Genomic DNA, 20,661 nt, shown 5'->3' on the forward strand with positions numbered 1-20,661 from the left:
AGTTTTGTGCAGAGGGCTCTCTTTAGGATCGTTACTGAGCCAAGGACGGCTTCCAACTGGAGCTTGTTTTCATAATATTCCCAGGGATTGTTTTTAATATATCTGTGAGGTTCTTCGTCATCATTCCCGTAAGGTTCTTCGTCATCACTAGTACAACTTTGGCATTCTTCAGCTTCCAGGATCTTTTCACTTCATGCTTGTGGTCTTGGTATTTGGTCATTTTCTTGATTTCTGCATCGTTAGTCCAAAATCCCCGGTATTAACACCTCAATGGGCAATGCCTTCTTCTCTCTTTTTTAGTACGCAAGTATGACATCTGATCGTAATGCTTTGTTTTCGATATTCACGCCCAATGGGATCATAAGGTCGTATGTGAGTGGTACTTCAATGTTCTCAGTGATTGCTTTTGGTTCATTTTCCCATAAATTTTCTGGAACTGGAATATCAAAGTTTTTGCAGACGTGTCAGCGGATTACTTTACAAACTCTGTTGTGTCATCGTGCGTACAGCTGTTCTGAAGTGAGTTTTTTTTCTGTGCTTGTTCAGTCATTCAGCATAACATATCATTCTCTTTGCTAACCCTACCTCCACCCTTCACCTGTCTTTTATTTTTCCCCCAACTTCCCCCCCCACCCCACCCCACACCACCCCACACCACCCCACCCCTGCAGCCTTCTCTCTCGCTCTGTCCCCTCCTCGCTCCCCCATACTAATAAAATGCATATCACATATCTCCACACACACACACCCACACACACACACACACACACACACACACACACCCACACACACACACACACACACACACACACACACACACACACACACACACACACACACACACACACACACACACACACACACACACACACACACACACACACACACACAAGCTGGGTGTAACATTTTTCTTTCGACAGAATCATAAATTCCATCTCTTCAATTTGTCAAGCAATGTATTACTATGTAAAAAAAAAATCATTTTGCTTCATAACTTTTGACAATTTTTAATATTAAAAATTTCTACACTTAAACCATGAAATAAACAGCTCATTCTTGACATAATTTATTTATTTAGCCACTTGCAGAATGCAAGCACAATCCACTTAATGAAATATATAAATGTTATATTATGTAAGATGCACCCTGGTATCTGTAAGCATGCACAAATACATATGGATAGACTCACATCTCCGACACACAGTGGGTCGAGTGTGGGCAGTCGGTAGACAGCCAAGCTGTTGGGGTTTGAGCCGCCTGTCGCCAACAAGCTCCGGGAGGGGTTCATTTCAATGGCATGGATACCACAACTCGGGCCGCTCCTGGATCCCGGTGTCCCCCGTAACCCATCCATCAACGTTGGGATCTTTGTCAAGCGTCCGGTCGATAGATCCAGCACAAATAGCTGGAAATGACATTTGGCACGATAACTATCATGACTAACAATACCAGAATCAGAATATTCCAACTTAGAATGAAAATAAAGCTATTTCCTCGCCCCCACCCCCTCTGTCCCAAGTCAAAATTACAAAACTCATCTACATAAAACAGCAAGCAACTGTTGTGGCAAAAGTATATGAAATTACATGGGGTCAATTACTCTAAAAAAGCTTTTTATCGTTTTATATATTGTATGGGAAGAGGGGCATGGGAGAGGTTGAGAAGCATGAGCATCAGGATAGCCTGGTTTTTATAATTTATATATTCAAAACAATCAAAATAAACACAAATATTGTTACATGGAAGGGGATGTGGGTGGGGGGAGAATCCATAGCTTGATTGTTTGTTGGAATAAGTCCGTGTGTTTCAAGTAGGTTATATTGTTGTGGGCCGGGTATCGGCTGCGAGCACGACCGCTAGTTGGAGCAGCAGAGTCGACTCCACCGAACACCCGGAATTCAGATCGTTACCCTCGGATAACTCCGAAGGTACGGGTCCCTTACAGGACCGTGAATCGTCAATAATTCAGCCACGTGGTACAGGGTTATTTGCCAATCTTCAAAATACCTACAGACCCACATGGCGAGCTACCGAGGAATCCACACCCTCGAACGGGACGAGCTGTAACCGTGCTTGACCCGTGCGTAACCCGAGCGGATGGTTACCAAGGTCCCGTCGGTCCAAATGCACAACTACTGCAGCAACGGCCTTTATAATCACCCAACACGCACTGTGCTAAGCCAATGAAGGAAAGGACAGAAACGAGCTGAAACATTCAACAAATGGATATTTATTTACAATGGGGGGGGGGGGGGAGAACATGGAAGAGCAGAGTTAAACCATCTAAGCAATGCAATCATGTACAGCAAAAAGCACTTATCAATTCTTACTTATAAATGGGCCCACACACAGACGCACACCCAAGAGAAATGGACCCAAATGGTCTTTATTCAGCTCTCCAGCCACGGAGGATAGTTCGGCTGGGAGTCAGGATGGCTGGCTACCTGGCCGCGAGCGTGCGGCTGGACGTCCTCCCCTTCCTGGAGCTCCGGTCGCCAAAAGCCGGACCAGGGCAGCCAGACACAGACCAGAGCCAGCGGCAAGATGAGACCAGCGCCTGCGACGAGATGAGATCAGACCAGACCCAGCGGCAAGATGAGACCAGCGCAGACTCAGCGGCAGGACGAGACCAGAAGAACCAGTGTAGACTCACTCGATGACCGCGCCGTCCGTCTTTCTTCTCTCCCCCCCCCTACCTGGGGTCGGGGACGTGTCTCACGTCACCATTCCCCTCATTAGCCGGGGGAAATCGGTCGTCCCCATGATTGGTCGGGGGGCGTCACATTGGACCGCCCCTCAAACAGGGAGAGGAATATGGTCCTGTGTGGGCTCTGCTCATTGGCCGACCGCCAGGGAACTCGCTCACATCTCCCTGATTGGGCGAGAGAGAGAGGCCAGGCTCTTTTGAAGTCCACCCACCGCGAGCGTTCTGACGTCAGGATGGAGCGAAGGTGCTGTTGTCGGTGAAGGTGATGTAAAAATCCTATCTATAAAATAACTTAGCAGCGCATGTACACTTAATTCCCATTAGACATAGGGGATGGATTCTAACTAGAAACACATACTTATCGAAATAACTAAGCTATGGGGACGGCTGTCTGTCTGTGTGCACAAGGCTTCCAAATTCGTCACAATATTGCCATTTATCAGGGACCTGCCAGAGTAAGTCGTCTCGTTACACATGATGCTGAGGAGGCAGCGTGTTTAATTTATCGACAGTATAGCTAGGAGAAGATCGTATGCACAAAATCCTCTTATCATGAGGCCGGGCCAGATGAGGACTTTTCACGACAAGGCACAACAGAAGCGTTTCATGCTTCAAAAAGGACCGATCGCGATCTGTCTCGCCAGTGCACCACAAGCCATAGAGGGGTAGTCTGCTTTGGGGCCCGGGAATGGGAATTGACTTCTTTTTTGTAAATTGGGACCACCCCGTGGGCGGGATTGCCCGAAGGCTGTCACCTTCTGCAAGCAGCAGGCAGCCAATGATGGGACAGAAGGCGATCCCAGAGTATGGAGAGTGGGCCAGAGGACCCACCGTGAGAAGCTTGGTGGAAAAGTACTGAGTCCACAAGATTTGGCTCTGTGGATGTGCACATGCAAACAAGGTCAAAGTGGGACCCTTTTGGACAAAGAATATCACTCTCACTCTCACTCTCACTCTCACTCTCACTCTCACTCTCACTCTCACTCTCACTCTCACTCTCACACTCACTCTCACACTCACTCTCACTCTCACTCTCACTCTCACTCTCACACTCACTCTCACACTCTCACACTCTCACACTCTCACACTCTCACACTCTCACACTCTCACACTCTCACACTCTCACACTCTCACACTCTCACACTCTCACACTCTCACACTCTCTCTCTCTCTCTCTCTCTCTCTCTCTCTCTCTCTCTCTCTCTCTCTCTCTCTCTTTCTCTCTCTCTCTCTCTCTCTCTCTCTCTCTCTCTCTCTCTCTCTCTCTCCCTCTCTCTCTCTCTCTCTCTCTCTCTCTCTCTCTCTCTCTCTCTCTCTTACTCTCTCTCTCTTACTCTCTCTCTCTTACTCTCTCTCTCTTACTCTCTCTCTCTTACTCTCTCTCTCTTACTCTCTCTCTCTTACTCTCTCTCTCTTACTCTCTCTCTCTTACTCTCTCTCTTACTCTCTCTCTGTCTTCTGCTGTGCTGACTCACGGGGATAGGAAGGACTGCTCTCTGGAAACGTGGACGCCGTCTCACAATCCCTCCCTCGCCTCCAGTGCTTCGCTCCTGGAACCTTCCTGTTCCCGAGTTGCACCACTCATCATGCCATTGGGAAGTCCTCGCATGCTTAACCCATTGTTTCATAAGAGTGTGGTCTGTGGCGCCTCGCACGGTTGGGATTGTTATGTATTCACCCTTGTGTAAAAGTTTGCGTGCCCCCACATCCATATTTGTGTTTGTTGACTTGCTTTGTTTGTTCCGTTTTGAACTGCCCGTCCACTTCTCCCAAAATCTCTTTCTTCCATTACAAATAAACCCTTATAAAGGTAAGAAACATTTCCCATCATTCTGCCCCCCTGTGTGTGCCACTGTCAAAGTCAGTTCATTTACGTGACCTCGGGGAACGGTAAAATTGCAGATTAAATCGATCGTAGTTGGTAGAAACCTTTCTGTGACAATATAATCAATGATAAAGCTCTGAATGAAACAAAGCTAAACATGTTATAATGTTGCCCAAATGGCTTCCAGGGGTAAAGATTGTATAGCTTAGCACTGCAGTAGTTATTTCCCATAGTACATGCTTAGCATAAGTGTGAGGCAATGAAATTGTGTTATAGGGTTATGTGTTGATATTTGTATAGAAATGTGTTGTCTTCTCTCCTTAATGTTTGCTTTTTTGTCGTTTTAAGAATAGTATGGTCAGGAAAAAGTTCCCAGAGTCTAGAACAGTTGACCAGGTGGTATCCAGGCAGAATCAAGAGGGGTTCCAAGGGCGGTGTGCCCAGTTCACAGAGCTGGAGTATGTGGTTCCTGTCTCTCGCCTGCACGAGAACGGTGTGCGCTGAGCCCCCTGAGAAGGTGGTGGAGCCTTAGCACCGGATGGAACTTGGCGGCATCTGAGTATTTACAGTCCTGTCTCTTCTTCTGGGCTTCCTCCTGTGGTGTGCCTGTAGGTCCGATCAGGCTTATTTTGAAAAGGACCTCCCGCTTGTGCAAAACATGACTGGCCAACAGGGAGCATATTTGAATTGTAAATATAATTGTGTAAAATGTTCAATTCCTTGTTCTCCATTCCCCATTTATTAAACACGTGATTGAACTGGGTTTCTTCTGAGTTATTCGAGTCAATACGATCAATAAAACCTGTAAAAGGACAGATTTGGTGGGACGTTTAGTGTCCAAGCTTAAACGTCACACTCAAATCGTCATTTTGAGTGGCTCAGCAAATGACGGAGCAGGATTCCAATTTGTCTCTTCATCGACCGCTGAGGAACCAAAATTAAGTGAGGTAAAGGTATGATGAGGCCCTTGATCTGGCTCGGTGTGTCTGGGCTAGTTGGCCAATGCAAACACAGTAACAATAACAACTTAGAAGTGCATCCTCACTGTAATTCACGGACCGGTGTATATTTGCGTATGTTTGTCGTGCGGCGACTCCAACAGTTCTGGGCCAATTACATCCAGACTTGCTACAGAGGGTCACCATGACCACAATTAATGTAAAGGGGTGTTTATATTGTTACGGTTGTGAGGGTAGATGGAGGAATTTAATAGGAAAGTTCGGATTGAATAGAGTTGTTTGGTCCGTGGACGTGTAGGAGACATTTCGATGTAATTAAGGAGGGAAACTGAGCTTAAGTGTAACTTGTCACCACACAGGGGGTGGTGCGGTGTTGATGAGACAGGGATTAAGGATAAGTTCCTCCAGTATGTAATTGCCTCATGTGACTTATTCATATATTTTTGGATTACAAACCAGTAATGATGGAGTTGCGCTTTCAGAACAATAACAAAAACTAGCCAAACATGCTGAACAGGCAGAGACCGCACCTTCCCAGGTTTTGGTGCGAGCAAGCCATGCCCTGGAAGTGGACGGTTGTTCGGTGTGACATCGAAGAGAGATCGGAAGCAAGCACACGAGTTCAGTGTGAGGGACACAGTTGTAGTCGTGAAAGGAACGTGGCGAGGACGGAGGATCTCGCTATGCTCTCTTTTTGGCACGACAAAATGACTTTCCTTCGACGCATGAAGAAGACGGGGTGATTCTCGTGTTCGAGCTGAGGCAAATTGGCTCATGTGGTGGAGCAAGACGCTCACCATTGGCTCTTGGTTGGGTCGTGAAATACGGACCTCGAAGCCTCGTGTATGTCACCGAAGGGGACGGCACTATTCTGCAGAGTTCTACGTATTGGCAAATGCAATCGATGACGAAGCTGCACAGCGGTCTCTGAGCCCTGGTGTTGAATACCGCTCACAAATTGCCAGACATACGTTTTTCCCACTGCGAGAGAGCGGCTTGGTACCATTTTGGGTGTGTCTACATGTGTAGGACAAAGCACCTTCAGTCCAAAGTTTCACAGAGACCATCTCTGGACAAGCTCAGTGCCAGAATAAAGGGAGGATTATTTTTTTATTTATTTAGTTTCTCCCTTGTCTGTATTTAAGTCTGTGTGGAGGTTCCTCAACTTTAGGTTTAATTTATCTCACGATTATTATATTTTAATTATTACCCTTGTAAATATTTAAATTTTCACTAAACCCCACGTTTATTTGAAGTTGCTGTGTCCGTGTATTTGTTGTGGGGTTCGAGTATAAAACCCCCTGTGCATCCATCTGTGCCTCCGTCGCTCCGCCAGTGCCGATTGCCCTTCCTGCACGCGTTATAATCTCTGAGGATTAATGTGTCCACCTCCTAAAGAAAACCGCTCAGCTATCCGGGCTGGCTGGTGTTGCGGTGGAGTGGGGGGGCGGGGGGGGGGAGAGGGTACACAAGTTCTCTATGCAAATGTGTACCGTGTAGCACCGCCTCCAGGTGGTGGAGGGTATTACAAGTCTCCACCATTTGCAGTGTGCAGTAGTATTAACCCTGTTTTCCAGTGCAGTCAGGTGTTTTGAATTATAAGCAGAGGTATGTTTTTGCTTCATGCACATAACCCAGGTTATTTATTTTTGCATATACAGAGATGTCACTTGCCTATACACTCTGTTAATCATACTAAAATATGCAATTTGGTGTCTGTCTGACTGCGATACATCCGGTCATTACTTACCAAATCTCAACCAAAACTTGACATAAGGACTAAGGGTTAAGTTGGAGGTTGTATCGACTTAATTTCCCCACCCCACCCCCACTCCCACTCCCCAAGGGGGTGTTTCTGCATTGGGTGAAGTCCATGTTGAGGTAGCCAATGGTGATGCTCTTCGAAGACTGCTTCTAACAACAAAAGTAACAACAACACCAATGATAATAGCATAGTGTTGATGTTATTACAAAACATTATGAATACTAATAATATCCCACCTCCTCCAGGGAAAATTTTCCTGCGTTTTAACGTAAATAGATTAAAGCATTTCATGGGGCAAGCCTACCAGAAGGAAAAAAAATATATAAACAACAAACATGTGATTACCTATATAAATCATCAAAACTGCTGTGCAACACTAAACTGAAAGAAATCTGGAGGAATCCCGACGTCCTTGAGGCATTCTATGCTTCTCGCAACCACCACAAAGTAATGGACGTAAGCCTAGATGTACTGCAATTTGTATATACCCCAAATAGGATAACAACATTACCCTCCTTGTCGCTCCCGTCAGGAGTAGGTGTACAAATTGGATCAAAGCCAACAAGATGTTTATTTTTCCACAAAGGAGTTTCAAGCAGGAACAGTAACAGGACACCCCAACGACTATATATATAATAATTCTGGTACTTTACCTGAAGGCAGACTCAGTGCTGCCTGAGCAGCCTCATGGCAAGGATTGCACTGGGTGGTTTGCCATTGCCTGCACAGTGATAGGGCAGGACGTATAATTTGTTCATGTTGTGGTGATAACCTACCTACTCTTCACAAAGAACCCCATGGGATCTTTAACGTCCACCGACTGAGCAATGCTGGCAGACGGGATACCCAGCTTAATGTCCAATGGACAGCACACACACATTGATGAATTATCCTTCCTGTGAAACACCAGGATGGCAGTTTATAGTTGGGTCAGGATTTGAACCCAGCTCAACGACAAGGGTGCGCACCTCTGAAATAGTCTGTCAGCACCAACGACTCAGCTATATAACAAGGTCAAAACACACAAACTGGGACCACAAAATTCATCACACCCATTTTTGTGTTGGTTGTGTTGCATGGTACGTACCGTGTTGCATTTGGTCCCACATACCACCTGCCGGTGGCTGAGCCACTGGGAAGCGAACACCTTGTTAAGAGCACCAAGACGATATTCGCGCTCTCGAAGGAGGTGTGGGACGTGATCGGCGGCATGACCGGCCAACCATTCGGGCACAACCTGTACAGTCCACTCGCTGGAACCGACAAGGCACCCGGTGTCCCGAAGCTGTCGATCAGCCAAACGACGCACAAACGACCGACCAGGACAGGATTCTCGAGGGCGTTTAATGGATGGAGACTCCGGGCAGCTCTGGCAAAGGAATAAAATCACAATGTTCTTCGAACGATACAACACCAACCACACGTCCCCCAGCACGACATCGCAACGGCACCCAGCTCCCAAATGCACACCTCTCACTGCCCAACTTGCCCCTCCCAAGACAGCAACCCTTCCATGGGACAAACGTCTACCGATCAGTCTTCCGCGGGGACAAACGTCTACCGACCAGTCTTCTGCGGGGACAAACGTCTACCGACCATCCTTCAGCGAAATAAACGTCTGCCGACCATCCTTCTGCGGGACAAACGTCTAACGACCACCCTTCCGCGGGGACAAACGTTGACCGACCACCCTTCCACGGGACGAACGTCTACCGACCACCCTTCCGCGAAACGAACGTCTGCCGACCACCCTTCCGCGAAACGAACGTCTGCCGACCACCCTTCCACGGGGACAAACGTCTACCGACCAGCCTTCTGTGGAGACAAACGTCTGCTGACCACCCTTCCACGGGACAAACGTCGACCGACCACCCTTCCACGGGGACAAACGTCTGCCGACCACCCTTCCGCGGGACGAACGTCTACCGACCACCCTTCCGCGAGATCATCTACCGACCACCCTTCCGCAAGACAAACGTCTACTGACCACCCTCCCGCGGGACAACCGTCTACCGACCACCCTTCCGCGGGACAACCGTCCGCTGACCACCCTTCCGCGGGACAACCGTCCGCCGACCACCCTTCCGCGGGACAACCGTCCGCCGACCACCCTTCCGCGGGACAACCGTCCGCCGACCACCCTTCCGCGGGACAACCGTCCGCCGACCACCCTTCCGCGGGACAACCGTCCGCCGACCACCCTTCCGCGGGACAACCGTCCGCCGACCACCCTTCCGCGGGACAAACATCCGCCGACCACCCTTCCGCGGGACAACCGTCTACCGACCACCCTTCCGCGGGACAACCGTCTACCGACCACCCTTCCGCGGGACAACCGTCTACCGACCACCCTTCCGCGGGACAACCGTCTACCGACCACCCTTCCGCGGGACAACCGTCTACCGACCACCCTTCTGCGGGACAACCGTCTACCGACCACCCTTCCGCGGGACAACCGTCTACCGACCACCCTTCCGCGGGACAACCGTCTACCGACCACCCTTCCGCGGGACAACCGTCTACCGACCACCCTTCCGCGGGACAACCGTCTACCGACCATCCTTCCGCGGGGACAAACGTCTACCGACCATCCTTCCACGGGGACAAACGTCTACCGCCCATCCTTCCGCGGGACAAACGTCTACCGACCACCCTTCCGCTGGACAAACGTCAACCGACCACCCTTCCACGGGGACAAACGTCGACCGACCATCCTTCAGCGAAACAAACGTCTGCCGACCATCCTTCTGCGGGACAAACGTCTAACGACCACCCTTCCGCGGGGACAAACGTTGACCGACCACCCTTCCACGGGACGAACGTCTACCGACCACCCTTCCGCGAAACGAACGTCTGCCGACCACCCTTCCACGGGGACAAACGTCTACCGACCAGCCTTCTGTGGGGACAAACGTCTGCTGACCACCCTTCCACGGGACAAACGTCTACCGAACACCCTTCCACGGGGACAAACGTCTGCCGACCACCCTTCCACGGGACAAACATCAGCCGACCACCCTTCCACGGGACAAACATCAGCCGACCACCCTTCCACGGGACAAACATCAGCCGACCACCCTTCCGCGGGACAAACGTCTGCCGAACATCCTGCCGCCGGAAAATGTCTGCCGACCAGCCTTGCGCGGGGACAAACGTCTGCCGACCACCCTTCCACGGGACAAAGGTCTGCCGACCACCCTTCCACGGGACAAACGTCTACCGACCACCCTTCCACGGGGACAAACGTCTACCGACCATCCTTCCGCGGGGACAAACGTCTACCGACCATCCTTCCGCGGGGACAAACGTCTACCGACCATCCTTCCGCGGGGACAAACGTCTACCGACCATCCTTCCGCGGGGACAAACGTCTACCGACCATCCTTCCGCGGGAGAAACGTCTACCGACCATCCTTCCGCAAGACAAACGTCTACCGACCACACTCCCGCGGGACAACTGTCTACCGACCACCCTTCCGCGGGACAACCGTCCGCCGACCACCCTTCCGCGGGACAACCGTCCGCCGACCACCCTTCCGCGGGACAACCGTCTGCCGACCACCCTTCCGCGGGAGAAACGTCCGCCGACCACCCTTCCACGGGGAGAAACGTCTACCGACCAGCCTTCTGTGGAGACAAACGTCTGCTGACCACCCTTCCACGGGACAATCGTCGACCGACCACCCTTCCACGGGGACAAACGTCTGCCGACCACCCTTCCGCGGGACGAACGTCTACCGACCACCCTTCCGCGGGATCATCTACCGACCACCCTTCCGCAAGACAAACGTCTACTGACCACCCTCCCGCGGGACAACCGTCTACCGACCACCCTTCCACGGGACAACCGTCCGCTGACCACCCTTCCGCGGGACAACCGTCCGCCGACCACCCTTCCGCGGGACAACCGTCCGCCGACCACCCTTCCGCGGGACAACCGTCCGCCGACCACCCTTCCGCGGGACAACCGTCCGCCGACCACCCTTCCGCGGGACAACCGTCCGCCGACCACCCTTCCGCGGGACAACCGTCCGCCGACCACCCTTCCGCGGGACAACCGTCCGCCGACCACCCTTCCGCGGGACAACCGTCCGCCGACCACCCTTCCGCGGGACAACCGTCTACCGACCACCCTTCCGCGGGACAACCGTCTACCGACCACCCTTCCGCGGGACAACCGTCTACCGACCACCCTTCTGCGGGACAACCGTCTACCGACCACCCTTCCGCGGGACAACCGTCTACCGACCACCCTTCCGCGGGACAACCGTCTACCGACCACCCTTCCGCGGGACAACCGTCTACCGACCACCCTTCCGCGGGACAACCGTCTACCGACCATCCTTCCGCGGGGACAAACGTCTACCGACCATCCTTCCACGGGGACAAACGTCTACCGCCCATCCTTCCGCGGGACAAACGTCTACCGACCACCCTTCCGCGGGACAAACGTCAACCGACCACCCTTCCACGGGGACAAACGTCGACCGACCATCCTTCAGCGAAACAAACGTCTGCCGACCATCCTTCTGCGGGACAAACGTCTAACGACCACCCTTCCGCGGGGACAAACGTTGACCGACCACCCTTCCACGGGACGAACGTCTACCGACCACCCTTCCGCGAAACGAACGTCTGCCGACCACCCTTCCACGGGGACAAACGTCTACCGACCAGCCTTCTGTGGGGACAAACGTCTGCTGACCACCCTTCCACGGGACAAACGTCTACCGAACACCCTTCCACGGGGACAAACGTCTGCCGACCACCCTTCCACGGGACAAACATCAGCCGACCACCCTTCCACGGGACAAACATCAGCCGACCACCCTTCCACGGGACAAACATCAGCCGACCACCCTTCCGCGGGACAAACGTCTGCCGAACATCCTGCCGCCGGAAAATGTCTGCCGACCAGCCTTGCGCGGGGACAAACGTCTGCCGACCACCCTTCCACGGGACAAAGGTCTGCCGACCACCCTTCCACGGGACAAACGTCTACCGACCACCCTTCCACGGGGACAAACGTCTACCGACCATCCTTCCGCGGGGACAAACGTCTACCGACCATCCTTCCGCGGGGACAAACGTCTACCGACCATCCTTCCGCGGGGACAAACGTCTACCGACCATCCTTCCGCGGGAGAAACGTCTACCGACCATCCTTCCGCAAGACAAACGTCTACCGACCACACTCCCGCGGGACAACTGTCTACCGACCACCCTTCCGCGGGACAACCGTCCGCCGACCACCCTTCCGCGGGACAACCGTCCGCCGACCACCCTTCCGCGGGACAACCGTCTGCCGACCACCCTTCCGCGGGAGAAACGTCCGCCGACCACCCTTCCACGGGGAGAAACGTCTACCGACCAGCCTTCTGTGGAGACAAACGTCTGCTGACCACCCTTCCACGGGACAATCGTCGACCGACCACCCTTCCACGGGGACAAACGTCTGCCGACCACCCTTCCGCGGGACGAACGTCTACCGACCACCCTTCCGCGGGATCATCTACCGACCACCCTTCCGCAAGACAAACGTCTACTGACCACCCTCCCGCGGGACAACCGTCTACCGACCACCCTTCCACGGGACAACCGTCCGCTGACCACCCTTCCGCGGGACAACCGTCCGCCGACCACCCTTCCGCGGGACAACCGTCCGCCGACCACCCTTCCGCGGGACAACCGTCCGCCGACCACCCTTCCGCGGGACAACCGTCCGCCGACCACCCTTCCGCGGGACAACCGTCCGCCGACCACCCTTCCGCGGGACAACCGTCCGCCGACCACCCTTCCGCGGGACAACCGTCCGCCGACCACCCTTCCGCGGGACAACCGTCTGCCGACCACCCTTCCGCGGGACAACCGTCTGCCGACCACCCTTCCGCGGGACAAACGTCTGCCGACCACCCTTCCGCGGGACAACCGTCTACCGACCACCCTTCCGCGGGACAACCGTCTACCGACCACCCTTCCGCGGGACAACCGTCTACAGACCACCCTTCAGCGGGACAACCGTCTACCGACCACCCTTCCGCGGGACAACCGTCTACCGACCACCCTTCTGCGGGACAACCGTCTACCGACCACCCTTCCGCGGGACAACCGTCTACCGACCACCCTTCCGCGGGACAACCGTCTACCGACCACCCTTCCGCGGGACAACCGTCTACCGACCATCCTTCCGCGGGGACAAACGTCTACCGACCATCCTTCCACGGGGACAAACGTCTACCGCCCATCCTTCCGCGGGACAAACGTCTACCGACCACCCTTCCGCGGGACAAACGTCTACCGACCACCCTTCCACGGGGACAAACGTCGACCGACCATCCTTCAGCGAAACAAACGTCTGCCGACCATCCTTCTGCGGGACAAACGTCTAACGACCACCCTTCCGCGGGGACAAACGTTGACCGACCACCCTTCCACGGGACGAACGTCTACCGACCACCCTTCCGCGAAACGAACGTCTGCCGACCACCCTTCCACGGGGACAAACGTCTACCGACCAGCCTTCTGTGGGGACAAACGTCTGCTGACCACCCTTCCACGGGACAAACGTCTACCGAACACCCTTCCACGGGGACAAACGTCTGCCGACCACCCTTCCACGGGACAAACATCAGCCGACCACCCTTCCACGGGACAAACATCAGCCGACCACCCTTCCGCGGGACAAACGTCTGCCGAACATCCTGCCGCCGGAAAATGTCTGCCGACCAGCCTTGCGCGGGGACAAACGTCTGCCGACCACCCTTCCACGGGACAAAGGTCTGCCGACCACCCTTCCACGGGACAAACGTCTACCGACCACCCTTCCGCGGGGACAAACGTCTACCGACCATCCTTCCGCGGGGACAAACGTCTACCGACCATCCTTCCGCGGGGACAAACGTCTACCGACCATCGTTCCGCGGGGACAAACGTCTACCGACCATCCTTCCGCGGGAGAAACGTCTACCGACCATCCTTCCGCAAGACAAACGTCTACCGACCATCCTTCCGCAAGACAAACGTCTACCGACCACACTCCCGCGGGACAACTGTCTACCGACCACCCTTCCGCGGGACAACCGTCTACAGACCACCCTTCAGCGGGACAACCGTCTACCGACCACCCTTCCGCGGGACAACCGTCTACCGACCACCCTTCCGCGGGACAACCGTCTACCGACCACCCTTCCGCGGGACAACCGTCTACCGACCACCCTTCCGCGGGACAACCGTCTACCGACCACCCTTCCGCGGGACAACCGTCTACCGACCACCCTTCCGCGGGACAACCGTCTACCGACCACCCTTCCGCGGGACAACCGTCTACCGACCACCCTTCCGCGGGACAACCGTCTACCGACCACCCTTCTGCGGGACAACCAATACTGACCACCCTTCCGCGGGACAACCGTCTACCGACCACCCTTCCGCGGGACAACCTCTACTGACCACCCTTCCGCGGGACAACCTGTACTGACCACCCTTCCGCGGGACAACCTCCACCGACCACCCTTCCGCGGGACAACCTCTACTGACCACCCTTCCGCGGGACAACCGTCTACCGACCACCCTTCTGTGGGACACCCTTCCGTGGGACAACCGTCTACCGACCACCCTTCCGTGGGACACCCTTCCGCGGGACAACCGTCTACTGACCACCCTTCCGTGGGACACCCTTCCGTGGGACAACCGTCTACCGACCACCCTTCCGTGGGACACCCTTCCGCGGGACAACCGTCTACCGACCAGCCTTCCGCGGGACAAACGTCGACCGACCACCCTTCCGTGGGACAAACGTCTACCGACCACCCTTCCGCGGGACAAACGTCTACCGACCACCCTTCCACGGGACGAACGTCGACCGACCACCCTTCCACGGGACGAACGTCTACCGACCACCCTTCCGCGGGGACAAACGTCTGCCGACCACCCTTCCACGGGGACAAATGTCTACCGACCAGCCTTCTGCGGGGACAAACGTCTGCCGACCACCCTTCCACGGGACAAACGTCAGCCGACCACCCTTCGGCGGGGCAAACGTCTGCTGACCATCCTGCCGCGGGAAAACGTCTGCCAACCAGCCTTCCGCGGGGACAAACGTCTGCCGACCACCCTTCCGCGAAACGAACGTCTGCCGACCACCCTTCCGCGGGACGAACGTCTGCCGACCACCCTTCCGCGGGACGAACGTCTGCCGACCACCCTTCCGCGGGACGAACGTCTGCCGACCACCCTTCCGCGGGACGAACGTCTACCGACTACCCTTCCGCAGGACGAACGTCTACCGACCACCCTTCCGCGGGACGACCGTCTACCGACCACCCTTCCGCGGGACGACCGTCTACCGACCACCCTTCCGCGGGACAACCGTCTACCGACCACCCTTCCGCGGGACAACCTCAACCGACCACCCTTCCGCGGGACAACCGTCTACCGACCACCCTTCCGCGGGACAACCGTCGACCGACCACCCTTCCGCGGGACAACCGTCTACCGACGACCCTTCCGCGGGACAACCGTCTACCGACCACCCTTCCGCGGGACAACCGTCTACCGACCACCCTTCCGCGGGACAACCGTCTACCGACCACCCTTCCGCGGGGACAAACGTCAACTGACCATCCTTCCGCGGGGACAAACGTCTACCGCCCATCCTTCCGCGGGACAAATGTCTACCGACCACCCTTCCGCGAAACGAACGTCTGCCGACCACCCTTCCACGGGACGAACGTCTACCGACCACCCTTCCGCGGAACGAACGTCTGCCGACCACCCTTCCACGGGGACAAACGTCTACCGACCAGCCTTCTGTGGGGACAAACGTCTACCGACCACCCTTCCACGGGGACAAACGTCTGCCGACCACCCTTCCACGGGACAAACATCAGCCGACCACCCTTCCGCGGGACAAACGTCTGCCGAACATCCTGCCGCCGGAAAATGTCTGCCGACCAGCCTTGCGCGGGGACAAACGTCTGCCGACCACCCTTCCAAGGGACAAAGGTCGACCGACCACCCTTCCACGGGACAAACGTCTACCGACCATCCTTCCGCGGGGACAAACGTCTACCGACCATCCTTCCGCGGGGACAAACGTCTACCGACCATCCTTCCGCGGGACAAACGTCTACCGACCACCCTTCCACGGGGAGAAACGTCTACCGACCAGCCTTCTGTGGAGACAAACGTCTGCTGACCACCCTTCCACGGGACAATCGTCGACCGACCACCCTTCCACGGGGACAAACGTCTGCCGACCACCCTTCCGCGGGACGAACGTCTACCGACCACCCTTCCGCGGGATCATCTACCGACCACCCTTCCGCAAGACAAACGTCTACTGACCACCCTCCCGCGGGACAACCGTCTACCGACCACCCTTCCACGGGACAACCGTCCGCTGACCACCCTTCCGCGGGACAACCGTCCGCCGACCACCCTTCCGCGGGACAACCGTCCGCCGACCACCCTTCCGCGGGACAACCGTCCGCCGACCACCCTTCCGCGGGACAACCGTCCGCCGACCACCCTTCCGCGGGACAACCGTCCGCCGACCACCCTTCCGCGGGACAACCGTCCGCCGACCACCCTTCCGCGGGACAACCGTCCGCCGACCACCCTTCCGCGGGACAACCGTCTGCCGACCACCCTTCCGCGGGACAACCGTCTGCCGACCACCCTTCCGCGGGACAAACGTCTGCCGACCACCCTTCCGCGGGACAACCGTCTACCGACCACCCTTCCGCGGGACAACCGTCTACCGACCACCCTTCCGCGGGACAACCGTCTACCGACCACCCTTCAGCGGGACAACCGTCTACCGACCACCCTTCCGCGGGACAACCGTCTACCGACCACCCTTCTGCGGGACAACCGTCTACCGACCACCCTTCCGCGGGACAACCGTCTACCGACCACCCTTCCGCGGGACAACCGTCTACCGACCACCCTTCCGCGGGACAACCGTCTACCGACCATCCTTCCGCGGGGACAAACGTCTACCGACCATCCTTCCACGGGGACAAACGTCTACCGCCCATCCTTCCGCGGGACAAACGTCTACCGACCACCCTTCCGCGGGACAAACGTCTACCGACCACCCTTCCACGGGGACAAACGTCGACCGACCATCCTTCAGCGAAACAAACGTCTGCCGACCATCCTTCTGCGGGACAAACGTCTAACGACCACCCTTCCGCGGGGACAAACGTTGACCGACCACCCTTCCACGGGACGAACGTCTACCGACCACCCTTCCGCGAAACGAACGTCTGCCGACCACCCTTCCACGGGGACAAACGTCTACCGACCAGCCTTCTGTGGGGACAAACGTCTGCTGACCACCCTTCCACGGGACAAACGTCTACCGAACACCCTTCCACGGGGACAAACGTCTGCCGACCACCCTTCCACGGGACAAACATCAGCCGACCACCCTTCCACGGGACAAACATCAGCCGACCACCCTTCCGCGGGACAAACGTCTGCCGAACATCCTGCCGCCGGAAAATGTCTGCCGACCAGCCTTGCGCGGGGACAAACGTCTGCCGACCACCCTTCCACGGGACAAAGGTCTGCCGACCACCCTTCCACGGGACAAACGTCTACCGACCACCCTTCCGCGGGGACAAACGTCTACCGACCATCCTTCCGCGGGGACAAACGTCTACCGACCATCCTTCCGCGGGGACAAACGTCTACCGACCATCGTTCCGCGGGGACAAACGTCTACCGACCATCCTTCCGCGGGAGAAACGTCTACCGACCATCCTTCCGCAAGACAAACGTCTACCGACCATCCTTCCGCAAGACAAACGTCTACCGACCACACTCCCGCGGGACAACTGTCTACCGACCACCCTTCCGCGGAACAACCGTCTACAGACCACCCTTCAGCGGGACAACCGTCTACAGACCACCCTTCAGCGGGACAACCGTCTACCGACCACCCTTCCGCGGGACAACCGTCTACCGACCACCCTTCCGCGGGACAACCGTCTACCGACCACCCTTCCGCGGGACAACCGTCTACCGACCACCCTTCCGCGGGACAACCGTCTACCGACCACCCTTCCGCGGGACAACCGTCTACCGACCACCCTTCCGCGGGACAACCGTCTACCGACCACCCTTCCGCGGGACAACCGTCTACCGACCACCCTTCCGCGGGACAACCGTCTACCGACCACCCTTCTGCGGGACAACCAATACTGACCACCCTTCCGCGGGACAACCGTCTACCGACCACCCTTCCGCGGGACAACCTCTACTGACCACCCTTCCGCGGGACAACCTGTACTGACCACCCTTCCGCGGGACAACCTCCACCGACCACCCTTCCGCGGGACAACCTCTACTGACCACCCTTCCGCGGGACAACCGTCTACCGACCACCCTTCTGTGGGACACCCTTCCGTGGGACAACCGTCTACCGACCACCCTTCCGTGGGACACCCTTCCGCGGGACAACCGTCTACTGACCACCCTTCCGTGGGACACCCTTCCGTGGGACAACCGTCTACCGACCACCCTTCCGTGGGACACCCTTCCGCGGGACAACCGTCTACCGACCAGCCTTCCGCGGGACAAACGTCGACCGACCACCCTTCCGTGGGACAAACGTCTACCGACCACCCTTCCGCGGGACAACGTCTACCGACCACCCGTCCTCGGGACAAACGTCGACCGACCACCCTTCCACGGGACGAACGTCTACCGACCACCCTTCCGCGGGGACAAACGTCTGCCGACCACCCTTCCACGGGGACAAATGTCTACCGACCAGCCTTCTGCGGGGACAAACGTCTGCCGACCACCCTTCCACGGGACAAACGTCAGCCGACCACCCTTCGGCGGGGCAAACGTCTGCTGACCATCCTGCCGCGGGAAAACGTCTGCCAACCAGCCTTCCGCGGGGACAAACGTCTGCCGACCACCCTTCCGCGAAACGAACGTCTGCCGACCACCCTTCCGCGGGACGAACGTCTGCCGACCACCCTTCCGCGGGACGAACGTCTGCCGACCACCCTTCCGCGGGACGAACGTCTGCCGACCACCCTTCCGCGGGACGAACGTCTGCCGACCACCCTTCCGCGGGACGAACGTCTACCGACTACCCTTCCGCAGGACGAACGTCTACCGACCACCCTTCCGCGGGACGACCGTCTACCGACCACCCTTCCGCGGGACGACCGTCTACCGACCACCCTTCCGCGGGACAACCGTCTACCGACCACCCTTCCGCGGGACAACCTCAACCGACCACCCTTCCGCGGGACAACCGTCTACCGACCACCCTTCCGCGGGACAACCGTCGACCGACCACCCTTCCGCGGGACAACCGTCTACCGACGACCCTTCCGCGGGACAACCGTCTACCGACCACCCTTCCGCGGGACAACCGTCTACCGACCACCCTTCCGCGGGACAACCGTCTACCGACCACCCTTCCGCGGGGACAAACGTCAACTGACCATCCTTCCGCGGGGACAAACGTCTACCGCCCATCCTTCCGCGGGACAAACGTCTACCGACCACCCTTCCGCGAAACGAACGTCTGCCGACCACCCTTCCACGGGACGAACGTCTACCGACCACCCTTCCGCGGAACGAACGTCTGCCGACCACCCTTCCACGGGGACAAACGTCTACCGACCAGCCTTCTGTGGGGACAAACGTCTACCGACCACCCTTCCACGGGGACAAACGTCTGCCGACCACCCTTCCACGGGACAAACATCAGCCGACCACCCTTCCGCGGGACAAACGTCTGCCGAACATCCTGCCGCCGGAAAATGTCTGCCGACCAGCCTTGCGCGGGGACAAACGTCTGCCGACCACCCTTCCAAGGGACAAAGGTCGACCGACCACCCTTCCACGGGACAAACGTCTACCGACCATCCTTCCGCGGGGACAAACGTCTACCGACCATCCTTCCGCGGGGACAAACGTCTACCGACCATCCTTCCGCGGGACAAACGTCTACCGACCATCCTTCCGCGGGACAAACGTCGACCGACCACCCTTCCGCGGGACAAACGTCTACTGACCATCCTTCAGCGAAACAAATGTCTGCCGACCAGCCTTCCACGGGACAAACGTCTAACGACCACCCTTCCGCGGGGACAAACGTCTACCGACCAGCCTTCCGCGGGACAAACGTCGACCGACCACCCTTCCGCGGGACAAACGTCTACCGACCACCCTTCCAGGGGACAAACGTCGACCGACCAGCCTTCCGCAGGACAAACGTCTACCGACCACCCTTCCGTGGGACAAACGTCTACCGACCACCCTTCCGGGGGACGAACGTCGACCGACCACCCTTCCGGGGGACGAACGTCGACCGACCACCCTTCCGCGAAACGAACGTCTGCCGACCACCCTTCCACGGGGACAAACGTCT

The 20,661-nt window shown here is 56.7% G+C and overlaps 1 protein-coding gene across 1 annotated transcript in view; it reads right to left on the reverse strand.

The window, feature by feature from the left end:
* DCAF12 (DDB1 and CUL4 associated factor 12) overlaps positions 1–20,661 on the reverse strand; it is a 47,597-nt gene that overhangs the window by 14,230 nt on the left and 12,706 nt on the right. The window contains exons 2-3 of the mRNA XM_085891465.1: positions 8,344–8,625; positions 1,190–1,405 (exon numbers count right to left, since the gene is read on the reverse strand). Coding sequence (XP_085747591.1) covers positions 1,190–1,405; positions 8,344–8,625 — 498 coding nt within the window. The remainder of the gene's footprint in view (positions 1–1,189; positions 1,406–8,343; positions 8,626–20,661) is intronic.

Source organism: Eptatretus burgeri, chromosome 8 (genome assembly GCF_056783735.1).
Source record: "Eptatretus burgeri isolate ZD-2024b chromosome 8, Ebu_testis_v1, whole genome shotgun sequence".
NCBI lineage: Eukaryota > Metazoa > Chordata > Myxini > Myxiniformes > Myxinidae > Eptatretus > Eptatretus burgeri.